The 12,015-nt window shown below is 59.0% G+C and overlaps 1 protein-coding gene across 4 annotated transcripts in view; it reads left to right on the top strand.

The window, feature by feature from the left end:
- The window catches only part of LRP1 (LDL receptor related protein 1), an 80,094-nt gene that overhangs the window by 5,484 nt on the left and 62,595 nt on the right, over nt 1–12,015 (top strand). For all 4 annotated transcript variants that reach the window (XM_068997655.1, XM_068997653.1, XM_068997654.1 and 1 more), the window contains exon 2: nt 10,180–10,302. In XM_068997655.1, coding sequence (XP_068853756.1) covers nt 10,180–10,302 — 123 coding nt within the window. The remainder of the gene's footprint in view (nt 1–10,179; nt 10,303–12,015) is intronic.

The raw sequence follows: 12,015 nt of genomic DNA, 5'->3' as shown, positions 1-12,015 counted from the left end.
AGCCTCGTGCTAGATGCTGTTTCTCCAAATGAGACTGTGGTGAGGATGGGCAGGTGTTGGGGGTCTTAACCTGAGGACGGGCAGGTGTTGGGGGTCTCATCCTGGGTGTGCCAGAGGTGGGAAGGTTGAGGGGCGAGTGTGGGGGTTGCTGTTGAATTGGGGGGGCTGCAGTTGTGAGGGGGAGAGAGGAGTTGCTGCTCTTGGACTCAGGGCTCTGCCATCCATCCTTTGGTGGCCGAGTTGAGGAGGATTCCAGCTGGGGGAGGCTTTGGGAGCCATCCTGCTGCTGCCCCCAAGCCCCAGCCTCACTGGGAATGGCCGGGTTTGTTTGCTGGAGGCTGCCAGGCAAAAATTTAAATGTTCTGAGAGCTTTGGATGGCATCAATCTCACCCATTTACCTGCAGCTCTTTGTCTGTGGGCATGGACTCTTGGTCCTGGGTCACGCATGGCTTGTTCAGGCCACCAACAATCACAGCTGGCCAACAGCATGGCCACAGCTTGTGCAGGAGTCTCTGCACCCCCTGGCCCTGCACTGGGCTCCTCAGGACCGAGTCCCTCCCCATGTCCCCTCCCTCTGCTTCCCTGTGCCCTTTGATGCTGGCAGCCGGTGATTTTCTCAGAATTGGAATATTGTGGCCTAAAGGATGGCACAGGAACACAAACCCTCGGTCCTGGGGAGCAGCAGGATGCTCCTCTGCCCACCCTGCCCCCTGGCATGCTGCTGGTGGGCTGCCAGTGTGTGCCCACCCACCCCCACGTGCCCACCCACTCCAGCCTCCGCTGGGGACACGCATCTTCCCTGTCCGCTGCTGCCGGTGTCGATACCCCTTGGCTGTCCCTGGCTCTGTCACTGCCAGGAGAGCGGCTCCAAACGTTGGGGGGCTCTGACCCGGGGGCACAGACACCCCAAACTGTGGTGCTTACGGTGGTCCCGTCCTCCCCACGGCGCTGGGAGCTGAACCCCTCCGGCCCCCAGCGCAGGGAAAGGCTGTGAAGGGTTTCCTCCCGGCGGGTGTCGTGGTGCTTTTTTATTGTTTGGAAAAGGAAGCACTTGGGTTTAATACTTCCCGCTCCAGCCGCCTTCCCAGCGCCCCGGCGGATGCTGCGGGGCACCGGGGCGGGCGCCGCGTGGAGCGGGGCTGTGCCGGCGCCTCCGCCCCGGGGCCGGCTCCGCATCCTTGGGCCGGTGCCCACGCCAAGGCCCCGCTTCCTGCCGCAGCCCCCCGGCCCTTCCAGATGGGTTCGCTCAGCCTCTCCTCTGCCGGCCTGGAGCGCGTTTTCCCCCGGGAAGAGCGGGTTTGGAGCCCGGCGCTGCTTACTCACCAGCGCTGTGCTCTCCTCCGCAGCCTCTCTGATGCCATCAGCCCTCGCCCAGCGCTCCCTACGCCCTTTCGGCTGCATGAAATCCTACATTTTCTTTTCCTGCAACTTACAGAACTTAAAACCAGGGAAAGCAGGATCCCTGACCCGCAGGAAGCCCGTGGGAGCATCCAGTGGGGATGCCAAGGGTTCAGGCGGCATCTGGGACGCAGCACCAGCTCAGGGAGAGCTGTGCCAATTCCTCTTTCACCATTTGTACCAGTTACAGACAGATGGGACTTTTCACCGTGCCAGGGATGTTTTTCCAGTGGAGCAGCTGCCACCTGGAAGCTGTGCAGGACCTGCCTTCCCAGGAGGTGCTATCAAGGAATCCCCAAACCTTCGCCCTCACCACCAGCACGTGCTCGCTGTACTGGGGGGGTGATGGGTGGCAGGAGCTGTGTCCCCACGGGCTGGCTGGGCTTGGTTTTGGGGGATGGGATGGGAATTGGTGACAGCCAAAAGCTGTGGCAGGAGCAGGGCAGGGCCATGGCATTGTCAGGGGTTGTTATCCCTGCAGAGACCTTGGAGATTGTGCCGTGCGACGGTGGCTCCGTGACCTTGTACTCCCCAGAGCTGGGAGATGCTCTGAGGTCCCCTAAGGGACCCAGGTCCCCAGGGGACCCCAGGAGGTGACCTGGAGGCTTGGAACAGGTCTGGGTCTCCATGTCCTTGTGCCTCTCTTGCTGTTCTCCAGCCTCCTGGAGCATTCAGGATCTCCTGGGGGGTGACAGTTCCCTGCCCCAGCTGGGGTGGGACCCTCCATGTGCACTCCAGTGAGGATCCTGGCCACCCCAAGGATCCCAAATCCCAGCTGGATCATCCCTGGCTGTGTTCACACGGGCAGGTGGAGCCGAATCCAGAGCAACTCCCCGCGTGGCCGTGCTGCTCGGGAATAAAAGTCCCTTTATGCCGGAATAATTAGTGTACTCAGAGCATGCTAATTATTCTGGGATAAAAGTGACTTTTATTCCAGCAGAGTGTCCTCTCAAAGGGCCCTTTCTGCCCGCTCCCAGGGCACAATAGCTGCTCTGCTCCGTTTCCCCATCCCAGACAAAGTCCTTATTTGCGGAGGCAGCGAAATTGAGTTGACTAATGAATTAAGGCCAATGGTTCTGGCCGGGCTCCAGCCCTTTGAAAGCCTTGGCGAGCTGATGCCCGGCCCGGCGGGAGGAAGCACGGACCCTCCTGCCCCACCGAGCCCCCGGCAGCCTCCCCTCCCTCCCTCCCAGCTGCCGGGATGAAATGCCTATTAATCTACCCTGTGGAATTGCTTTATTCCCGGCGCAGCCAGGGCTCTGGAGGGAGCGTTATCAGCTCCAGCCACAGGCCATAAATAACCACGGCGGTGCAGAGCGCCGGGTCCTGTTTGGGTTCCCAACTGCCCAGGGTGTAAACATCCCGCTCCTATTGCCGGGATAAATACAGGGAATAAAGCCTGGGCAGGTAGGGGAGGTGGGGGGAGCTCTGCAGGCCCGCTGCCCCCCTCCCCATCCCTCTTTTGAGGAAGGAAAAAAAGGGACACGGGGCACCCCGGCAGGGATGGCCACGCGCCAGGGCCGGCTGCAGCTCATCCAACTGCACCCAGAGGACTTAAGCCCCTTTCTCCTGGCTGCAAATGCTTTTTTTCTTTCCCTTTTTTCCCTCTTTCCTTCCCACCCCCCCCCGCCCCACCCTGCCTTTTTTTTCTTTTTTTTTTCTTTTTTGCCATTTAAATTGCAGATAAGCTGCAAAAAGAAAGATACCAAAAAAGCAGGATTCTCCCTTGAATCCCCCTCGGCTGAGGGGCTGGAGCTGCCCCTCCTGCCCTTCCCCATCACAGTCTGGATGATCCAGCTCTTTTTTTTTTTTTTTTTTTTTTTTTCTTTTATTATTATTATCCCCAGTTCTGGCAATGCCGGAGCTTTTGTTTCATCTGGTTCCATCTCCTGCCATTTTTCAGCTCGTTCCGCTGCGGACTCTCCGTGGGGCTGGAGGCGGGAGGGGACGCGGGGGGGATCGCGCTCCGGCACGGCTCTCCCGGCTCCTGAATTTGGTTTAAAATGCAAATCTTTCCTTTATTCCCCATTTTTTTTTCTTTTTTTTTTCTTCTTTTTTTTTTTTTTTTTAAATGGATTTCATCTGAAGGCGGCGGAGCTGCTGGAGCCCGGGGAGCGGGAGGGGAAGGGGCTGGGCGGGGGGGTTGGGGGGGGGGGAGCGCATTCCTCCCAGATTTCCTGATGCGCGTTCGCATGGAAATCGTCTCCCCCCGGACGCGTTTGAAGTCAGGTGACGCCGAGCTGCGGGATGGACGCAGCCCCGGGAGCCGCAATATGATTTTCTCCCCCTTCCCCCCTCCACGGGGAATGCTGGTGGGCAGCGTCCATCCCCTGCCTCCATCTCCCGCCTCCCTCGGGATGCGCTCGCCCGTCCATCCTCCTCCTCTCCGTCCCCCCCCCATCCTCGCTCTGCTCCTTTGTCTGGGTTTGGAGGCAGCCTTGGCAGGTCCTGGCTGCTGGGAATCCCATCCCAGTGCACGTGCTGGGGGTGTTGGGGGGCTGCTGGGGACCCCCGTGCCCTGGAGTTGTCACCTCTCCCCGCTCCGCTGGCCGGAGTGAGCCGGGAGCTGGGCTTGACCTCGGAGCGAGGGGGGACATCAGGATGGCATCTCCCCACCCCTGGGCCACCACGGGGTACGCGGTGTGGGGATCCAGTGGCTCCCAGTCCATGTCCCATGGGGAGGGATGGGTGTCCCTGGCCGTGGGGAGCGGCCAGGTGGGCGATGGGAGAACCTGTGGAACGTGGCTGGTGGGAAAGGGGCAGGGATGTGCTGGTGGGATCTGGGGATGGGTAACCAGAGGATGCTGGGCCCTCGGGATTTTGTGATGTGACAAGGGGGTGACAGCTCTGCCTGTACCCCAGCATGGGTTTGGGGCAGGCGAGAACTTCCAGCTGCTTCCCACCAGCATCATCCCTTGATCAGGGCCGGGGAGATGGGCAGAAACCAGGGATGGAAAACCAGGGAAGCACCGGAACGCTGGGGCTGAAGCGATGGTGGGGTTTGGTTTCGATTGGATTTGTCGTTATCCCCTTGAGGGCTCCAAAAAGGGGGAAAATCGGAGCAAACCCTCTCCGGGTGCCCGCATCCAGCCGGAGCCTGTCCCAGGAACGGCACTGAGCTGCTGTTCCAACACCTCTGGCACAGCAGAGCCAGGCTTGGCTTCTCCAAATTGTCTTTTTTTTTTTGTTTTGTTTAAGGAAGGTGAATGCCTCGTGATTCTGATGCCATAGTCCGACTTGAAGGGAGAAAGGGGAAAAAACCGTATTTTAAAGTCAATATTTACTCAGCAATTGGCCATCCCCCTCCCCCAGCCCGGCCGCATACCTGCGGCTGCTCCGGCGGGAATGGCCGGGAGCCCTGTCGGTCCTGGAAGCGCCGGAGCCGGGATCTGGTTTGAATCTTCCCTGTTCGGAGGGGGCCGGATGGAAGAATTGCAAAAATGCATTTGAACTGTTTTGGGATCGTGTGTTTAAATGCAAAACAAACAGCTGAGCCTTCCTTTCCCTTTCCCCCTGGAAAAAATGTGCCTCAGACCTGAGGGTTTGGTATTTTAAATGTCTCTATTACCCGCTTCAGCTTTTGGGAGCCGGAAAATTTACTGGATTTGGGGTTTGAGGATCAGCCTCGAGCCTCAGCTCGGGGAGGAGGGAGCGGGATGGGCTCCAGGCTTTGGCTTTCCCAGCGCCTGTCCTGAGGCTGCGGAGAAACTCCAGGACACTGGAAGTTCTGAAAACACAAAAAAGGGACAAATGCTGTTTTTTCCTGTAGTTCGGGGGAAAAGGATGGATGATGAGGGGGAGAGAAATGAAGCCGAAGGTGACTCTGATGTGGTTTTGGTGGATTTTGTGTGCTGAATGTGGTTGAGTTCGTGTCTTGGGTGACTCCAAGGCTCCAGCAGCTCCGTGTCACAGATTCTGAGCTGGCACTGGGGGGGCTCCCACGGGGGCCACGGGCTTGGCTTCGACTGGGAAGAGTGGCCATGAATTTCTGGAGTGCTCCAGCCTCGATGCACAGGGAAGGAGGAAGAGGAGGAACGCTGGGATGAAAGCGTGGTGTTCCTCTGGCTGATGGAACAGGCTCTGCCAAAGAAAGGCCAAAATTGCCCAAAACACAACAACCTGCCCTGTTTTGGGGGTGCTGTGGCCGTGCGAGGTGGGGATGGAGACCTGGAGGAGCACGGAGTGGGAATGTCTCCCTCTGGAGTGGGTTTATTCCCTCCCTTTGGCGCTCCCTTCTCCCCCAGAACATCTGGTTTGTGAATCGCGCCCGTCCCAGCCCGTATTTATGGCCAGCGCCGTTTCCTGGCCGGCCTCCTCCTCCCGAGGAGAGGAGGAGGAGCTGGGCTGAGGAGGAAGCAGGGAAGGAGTTCCTTCATATTTTTGCGCTTTGCTTCCAGGCTGTCCAGGTTTTTATGGCGTCCTCATCTGTGGAATGAAGGTCTCGTGGCATCTGCTCCAGGACCTGCTTCCCCACCTCTCCAGCAGCCCGTTTCGGTGTCCATTTCTTATTTTAGGCAAAAAACCAGATGGTTTTTGCTGTTTGTGTTTGCCAGCCCTTTTCCCAGCCCACCACACTCCAACACGAAGCCTCTGGGTGTCCATGGAATGCTGGCGCCCGGCTCTTGGTCCCCTTCCCACCTGGGAAGATGCTGCTGGGACATCTGTTCCCACCCTGTCCTGGAGGACAACAATCCTCTTTGTTGCACCCAAATGGCTTTTTTTGCACCTTTTTTTTTGGACCACTTTGGTTTCGGACCTTTTGGTTTTTACAGGCCTTTTTGGGCCTTTTCTTCTGGGGGGGCCTTTCTTGGGTGGGCTCCTTTTTTTATCCTCTTTTTTGGGAGGCCCTTTTTTTGCAGTAGGGCCTTATTTTGGGGACCTCTTTTTTTTGTGCCTTTTTGCGGGCCCTTTCCTAATGTGCCTTTTTCGAGCCCCTTTTATTTCACCACCTTTTGTGGCCCGTTTTTTCTTTACCTTTTTTTTTTTTAGTCTTTTTGCCACATTTTCATCCCCCCCCTTTTTTTTTTGTTTATGGACCCTCCTTTGGGTGGGGTTTGTTTTTTTTTTTGTTCCCCCCCCCACCCCGTTTCCCCCCATCTTTTGGCTATTCTCACCAACTTTTGCCGTGTTTTTAAGCACAGTTTTGTCCCCTTTGAATCCCTTTTGAGCCGGGGTCTCTCCTCCGCCTGCCAAGGCGGGGACGTGTCCCCGCAGCTGCCCCGGCCCCGCTCTGAGCCGCCCATTGTGCGCCGATGAAGGCGCCTTTATTCCCGATCCCGGAGCCGGAGCTCCGCTGCCATCGCTGCCGCTGGGGCGAGCGCCCGGCTCGGGAAGGGAACTTGGCTCCGTGCGAGGGATGCATGAACAGACACCTTCTCTAATTGTCCACCTGGCACCGAGGCACCGCGAGCGGGGGGCATTGAACCCGCCGGGAACACGCTGTGCGAGGACAGGGAATGCGCAGGCAACGCGTGGGGTTGCCGAGGAGCCCGGTGGGAAGCGATCCCCTTCCGTCCTCCCTCTGCCCCGAGCAGTGGTGGCCGTGCCAAGGCCGAGGTGCCTCGTGCTGCCGAAGGCCGGCGGCGTGGTTGGGAATGGTGGAGGGGCTGGGGTTTGGGTGCCCTGTGGTGGTGAGGAGCAGCGGGATGGCTCCCTGGGATCATCCTGCCTGGATCAGCAGCCCTCTGGAAGGGCAGGAGTCCTCGGGACAGGATGGGTGTGCGTGATGTGTCAGTGCTTGGAGGAAATCCCACGTGCTCCTGCTCTGCTCCGGTCCCGGAGTAGGAATGCTCAGCACGGAGACGCTGGTGCTGAGGGATGGCTCCTTCGAGCGTCCCTGCTCCAGGATTGGCGTTGCCAGTGCAGAACAAGCTCCTGTCCTGGCTCTGGTTTCCCATCCCACGAGCGGCTGGGATGGGCAGCTGGTTGGGAATGGGTTCCCACGGATTTGCCTTCCTGTAGCCCTGCCTGCTCCTTCGGGAAGTGAAACCTGCGGGTTCCAGCAGCTGCGGCAGCTGCAGGTCACGCTGTGGCTGCCGGAGACCTGGGAGGACGAGGAGGAGCAGGAAATCCAAGAGAGTGTCAGTTCTTTGCTGTGGTTTTCTTAATGAGTCCTGCCTCGGATGCGCCTGTGGCCGGGAGATGGAGGCGGCAGATGAGCTCCGCCGGGACAAGGGGGTGGCAGGGCTGGATCTGGAGCAGAGCTGGGCCAGGAGGAGCCTGTCCCCGAGCCCGGTGGGAGGAGGAAGGGGACAAGCTTGGGCTGCTCCTCTGGCCTAGGGAAGGTGGAGGGGAAGGACAGGGATGCTCCATCCATTTTGATCCGTCCAGTCTCCATCTTGGCTGTGCCGAGCTCCTGCCGTGGTGCCGAGCAGCAGCTGCCACGCCGCCGGTGCGCGGGGAAGGAAGGGAGGCAGGGAAGGAAGGGAGGCAGGGAAGGAAGTGCGTTGGCAGGAGGAGCTGCGCTTCCATCGGCATCAGGCAAAGCCCTGTGCAGCTCTGAGGAGGAATCAGGGTTGTGGCAGGGTGGGAAGTTTCCTCGCAGCCTTTAGGGATGGGATTGGCATTAGGGACCGCATCACCCCCATCCTCTCCCCTTGCAGCCTCTCTGCTGTGGAGCGGCCCCATGGCAGGAGGAAGATGCAGACACAGGGACACCCCCCCCGCCTTTCCCGAGCTGAGCAGGAAGTGGAGTGGATCCTGGGAGCAGGAATTTGGCAGGAGAGCAGGGATGCCACGGGATGAATGCTTTGGGAATTGCGTGTGCGGCTGCCTTGGCTTGAACAAGGGCTCACAGTTGCGTTGGGTTTGTAAGAGGGCCGGCCACCCCCAGGGCTGAGGCTGGGCAGTGACCCCCCCATGGCAGTGATGCCCCCATGGCGGTGACCCCCCCCCCCATGGCTGTGACTCCCCCCATGGCAGTGACCCCCCATGGCAGTGACCCCCATGGCAGTGACCCCCCATGGCTGTGACCCTCCCCCCATGGCAGTGACCTCCCCCATGGCTGTGACACCCATGGCAGTGACCCCCATGGCAGTGACCCTCCCCATGGTAGTGACCCCCCCATGGCAGTAACCCCCCCCATGGCTGTGACCCTCCCCATGGCAGTGACCCCCCCCATGGCTGTGACCTCCCATGGCTGTGACCTCCCCATGGCAGTGACCCCCCCATGGCTGTGACCTCCCATGGCTGTGACCCTCCCCCCATGGCAGTGACCCCCCCCCATGGCTGTGACCCCCCCATGGCAGTGACCTCCCCATGGCAGTGACCCCCCCATGGCTGTGACCCCCATGGCAGTGACCCCCCATGGCTGTGACCCTCCCCCCATGGCAGTGACCCCCCCCCATGGCTGTGACCCCCCCATGGCAGTGATCCTCCCCCCATGGAAGTGATCCCCCCATGGCTGTGACCCCGCCCCAATGGCTGTGACACCCATGGCAGTGACCCCCCCATGGCAGTGACCCCCCCCATGGCAGTGACCTCCCCATGGCAGTGACCCCCCCATGGCAGTGACCTCCCCATGGCAGTGACCTCCATGGCTGTGACCCTCCCCCCATGGCTGTGTCCCCCATGGCAGTGACCCCCCCATGGCAGTGACCCCCATGGCTGTGACCCTCCCCATGGCAGTGATCCCCCCATGGCAGTGACCCCTCCATGTTGGTGACCCTCCCCCCATGGCAGTGACCCCCCATGGCAGTGACCCCCCCATGGCAGTGACCCCCATGGCAGTGACCTCCCCATGGCAGTGACTCCCCCCAGCAGTGAACCCCCCATTGCAGCTTCCACTTGGGGGGTGCAGTAACCACCCCCCCATTGTAGTGACCCCACCCCACTTCAGTTTCAGCTCAGGGGGATGCAGTGACCCCCATTTTCAGTGACCCCCATTTTCAGTGACCCCTCCATTGCAGTGACCCTCCCCCCCATTTCAGTGACCCCCATTGTAGCCCATGTTTGGGAGGGTGCAATGTCCCCCCCATTTCAGTGACCGCCCTTTCAGTGACCCCCCCCCATTTCAGTGACCCCCCTTGCAGCCTCTGCTTTTGGGGGGGTGCAGTGACCCCCCCCCTCCATTTCAGTGACCCCCCATTTCAGTGACCCCCATTGCAGCCTCTGCTTTGGGGAGGGTGCAATGTCCCCTCCCATTTCAGTGACCCCCCCAGGACATGGGCAGGAGGCCCTTCCCAACCTCTCTCCCTCCCCAACCTCTGGATTTTGGCTTTTCCTGCTGTTTTTTGCTCTGTCCATATTCCCTCCCTGTGTGTCCGGTGAGGGATGTGGGGTCACCCTTCCCTGAGCTGCCTGGGGGTCGTGGACACGGGATGGATGGATCCCCATCCCGCTGCTGTCCTCATGATTTAAAAAAGCAATACTTTTTAATTTGTTCTCATTTGGGTTTTCTTGTTTTTTGCTCTGTTTTTCTCTTGCCTAGCACGGAAAACGAAGCGCCTCTGGCTCCCAGGAGCTAATTCATCCAAGTTAAATGATCTTTAAAATCTGTGAGCGCATCGCAGCGCCCGGCTCCTGTTTTCTCCCGGTGTAATTAATGCTCCAGCTTAAATTTCCTCCTTTCCTTAGGGGCAGGCTTGATGGATCCGGTGCCAGGCTCAAACTTCCGCCGAGCCATAGGAAAGAAATCATCCCCCCCCTCTCCCCACCCCCCAAAAAAAACCCCCCCGAACCAATCTTGGCCTTTAATTGAAATTTGATTTTTTCTTTCGAAGCAACTTGTCCTTGGGAAGAAACTGATGTTGTTTATTATCGTTATTTCTTTTCTCATCCAGCACCGAAGACTTGTAGCCCCAAACAGTTTGCATGCAAAGATCAGATTACGTGCATATCTAAGGGCTGGCGCTGTGACGGGGAGAAGGATTGTCCGGATGGCTCGGATGAATCTCCCGAGATATGTATGTATGCCTTTCCTTCCTAATCCTCTTCCTCTGGGTGTGCTCCATCGCTCTACGCGCGTTCCAGGACCCCGAGCGGCCATCAACGTTCTACCTCAGCTCCCGCTGCAGTCCCTCGGGGTGGGGGGTGTCCATTCCGTCCGTCCATCTGTCCGTCCATCAATCCATCCATCTGTCTGTCTATCCGTCCGTCCCTCCATCCATCCCTCCATCCATCCCTCCATCCATCCATCCATCCATCCATCCCTCCATCCATCCATCCATCCCTCCATCCCCCCATCCATCCCTCCATCCATCCCTCCATCCATCCCTCCATCCATCCATCCCTCCATTCATCCCTCCATCCATCCATCCATCCATCCATCCCTCCATCCATCCATCCATCCCTCCATCCCTCCCCCATCCATCCATCCATCCATCCATCCATCCATCCATCCCCCATCCCTCCATCCATCCATCCCTCCATCCATCCATCCATCCATCCCTCCATCCCTCCATCCATCCCTCCATCCATCCATCCATCCATCCATCCATCCCTCCATCCATCCCTCCCTCCATCCATCCCTCCATCCATCCATCCCTCCATCCATCCCTCCATCCATCCCTCCATCCATCCCTCCATCCATCCATCCATCCATCCATCCATCCATCCATCCATCCATCCATCCATCCCTCCATCCATCCCTCCCTCCATCCATCCATCCCCCAACCATCCATCCATCCCTCCATCCCTCCATCCATCCCTCCATCCATCCATCCATCCATCCATCCATCCATCCATCCATCCATCCCCCATCCCTCCATCCATCCATCCCTCCATCCATCCATCCATCCATCCATCCATCCATCCATCCATCCATCCATCCATCCATCCCTCCATCCATCCATCCATCCATCCATCCCTCCATTCATCCATCCATCCATCCATCCATCCATCCATCCATCCATCCATCCATCCATCCATCCATCCATCCATCCATCCATCCATCCCTCCATCTCTCCATCCATCCCTCCATTCACCCATCCATCCCTCCATCCCTCCATCCATCCCTCCATCCCTCCCTCCATCCATCCATCCCTCCATCCATCCATCCATCCCTCCATCCCTCCCCCATCCATCCATCCATCCATAGTTCCAAACCAGCCTCCTGGGAACAGGGAATGACTCTTTTGTTTTTGTTCCCATCGAAATGGGTGTGCACGAGGAAGGAAGAGTCAGGAGCAGCGGCTGCCCCGGGGCAGTGTCACCCTGTCCTCAGTGCCTCAGCATTCCTGGGTGTGGGGAGTGAGGGAAGGAGATCTCTGGGAGTCCCGGGGAGCAGCTGGGAAGGCGGCATCGCTGTCCCAGATGTGTTTTGGGATTAGGATGCTGGGTTGGGTTCACTGGTCTGAGCTGTTGGAGCCACTTGGGCACTGGTGGCCTCAGCTCTGGAGGTGCTCCCGCCCCAGATGGGGTGGTAGAGTCTCTCTGGAAGGAAATAGGGACCTGGGATGGGTTAGATGGGGGTAGGAGTGGGAATGTGGGGGGTGTCTGCACAGGGGTCAGAGCCGGGTGACGCCAGAGATGGCGACTGCACCAGGAGCTCTGCTCCAGCTGGGCTGGAGCAAGGAACCACCTGTCCCCATGTCCCAGGATTCCGGGCCACAGGACAGCCACCACGGGGCCCAGCAGAATCCCCTCATCCCCTGTCCCAGCTGTCCCTCCCTGATTCC

The sequence above is a fragment of the Aphelocoma coerulescens genome, chromosome 29, assembly GCF_041296385.1.
Source record: "Aphelocoma coerulescens isolate FSJ_1873_10779 chromosome 29, UR_Acoe_1.0, whole genome shotgun sequence".
Classification (NCBI taxonomy): Eukaryota; Metazoa; Chordata; class Aves; order Passeriformes; family Corvidae; genus Aphelocoma; species Aphelocoma coerulescens.
This window is presented reverse-complemented; position numbering and strand designations above follow the sequence as displayed.